The 1,787-nt window shown below is 32.0% G+C and overlaps 2 protein-coding genes across 2 annotated transcripts in view; one reads left to right on the forward strand and one right to left on the reverse strand.

Annotated features, from left to right (window-relative positions):
- LOC108686449 (peroxiredoxin-6-like) overlaps positions 1 to 1,323 on the forward strand; it is a 4,159-nt gene extending 2,836 nt beyond the window's left edge. Inside the window, exons 2-5 of the mRNA XM_018191764.1 lie at positions 162 to 318; positions 495 to 712; positions 853 to 928; positions 1,057 to 1,323. Coding sequence (XP_018047253.1) covers positions 162 to 318; positions 495 to 712; positions 853 to 928; positions 1,057 to 1,185 — 580 coding nt within the window. The 3' untranslated portion in view covers positions 1,186 to 1,323. The remainder of the gene's footprint in view (positions 1 to 161; positions 319 to 494; positions 713 to 852; positions 929 to 1,056) is intronic.
- LOC108686448 (glycerol-3-phosphate dehydrogenase [NAD(+)], cytoplasmic-like) overlaps positions 1 to 1,787 on the reverse strand; it is a 15,597-nt gene that overhangs the window by 12,680 nt on the left and 1,130 nt on the right. Inside the window, exon 2 of the mRNA XM_018191763.1 lies at positions 1,455 to 1,635. Coding sequence (XP_018047252.1) covers positions 1,455 to 1,635 — 181 coding nt within the window. The remainder of the gene's footprint in view (positions 1 to 1,454; positions 1,636 to 1,787) is intronic.

Genomic DNA, 1,787 nt, shown 5'->3' on the forward strand with positions numbered 1-1,787 from the left:
TTATAAAATATATCTTATTTTGAATTTTATATTTAGTATTTTTATATTTAGTATGCGTGTGCGTATGCATGTATAATAATTATGTATTTAATTTGATACTTTTATCACATAAATTTGTCAATATGTCTGATTTTTTATTAATGATTATTTATTCTTCGCAGATGGGTGGTACTATTCTCCCATCCTGCGGACTTTACCCCAGTGTGCACCACTGAACTGGGTCGTATTGCGGTGCATCAACCGTATTTCGTAAAACGCAACACCAAGTTGCTTGCTCATTCTGTTGACAAACTTAAGGATCATGTGGACTGGGTCAATGTAAGAATCTTTAAATTCTATATTTAATGTTATTCCTAATGTTTGTTCAGAATCTTTGTGTTTTTCTATTTTTTTCCCATTTTCAAATTAATTCTGGTTAGTTTTGTTTTTTAATTAATTTTTAATTAATTTTTAATTAATTTTTCAACTAATGTAATTCCTCATTTCTATTGCAGGACATTAAATCGTACTGCAAAGACATTCCTGGTGCTTTTCCATATCCCATAATCGCTGATCCTGATCGCAAACTCGCTGTGCAGCTGGACATGATCGATGAACAGAGCAAGGATGATCCGGAAACCGCTCAGACCGTTCGGTCTCTGTATATTATTAGTCCGGATCATCGTCTACGACTTTCTATGCAATATCCGACTTCTACTGGGCGTAACGTCGAGTGAGTTAACCGAATACTGCACTATTTCGCGTTTGAGAATATTTCAAAATTTTGCATTCATATACTGAGTTAATTTAAATTCACTCTACATATGTGTTAATTTAAATTGACTCTATTAATCAATATTATTATCGTTTTAGCGAAATATTACGTGTAATCGATTCGCTGCAGCTCGTCGACAGAAGGCCGGAGATAGCAACTCCCGCCAATTGGGTCGTAAGTCTCAATCTTACACCTTTCATTGCATGTTATTTGTGATAGTATCTAATTCAATTATGATGATAAGTGGTATTAATTTACGGCGAAAGTTTTTATCCAATTTAATTATGCGAACGATATTGCAGCCTGGTGAGAAAGTAATGATCTTGCCGACAGTAAAGGAGGAGGATCTCCCGAAACTCTTTCCAGGAGGAGTCGATCGTGTATCCATGCCATCCGGAAAAGTCTACGTTCGCACTACTACTAATTACTAATTGTAAAAACATTATGTCATTATATGTTTCTATTTGTTTCAGAACTTTGAGTAGTTTTAATTCAGCATCACACTATGCGATTTGAAAAAAATTATAATGCTATAAAGTTTTATCTAATAAAAATTTCTTAATAATTTACGCTTAATAAAATTTTGACGATTATCAATTAAGCTTCAAACATATTATTTAAAAAATTACTGAGCAATTGATACCAAATATCGATTGCGAATAAAAGGAATAATATTATATATTTTGATAGAGATACTTGCCACATTTTCCGGAATTTTGTGACCAGGTAGATATTTAACATTCTCGTGGATGGTATTGATTATATTGGTTAATTTTTCGTTGTTGATAATTTCCTCATATACATACATTGTCACTCGAGTTTCAAATATGTTGTTGTACTTCATAACATTCACCCCGACGATCTTCGCGATCGCCGAGCCCCTGAAACGATTTGCTACATATCAGAAGAAGATTCTTTACATAAAATTATTCTCAATTAATAAGTCACTTAATAAGTCAGTCTTAATAATAATTAATAATAAGTCAACAAATGAGACATTATACAATTATTGTATATATAAATATATATATAT

Source organism: Atta colombica, unplaced genomic scaffold (assembly GCF_001594045.1).
Source record: "Atta colombica isolate Treedump-2 unplaced genomic scaffold, Acol1.0 scaffold181, whole genome shotgun sequence".
Taxonomy (NCBI): Eukaryota; Metazoa; Arthropoda; class Insecta; order Hymenoptera; family Formicidae; genus Atta; species Atta colombica.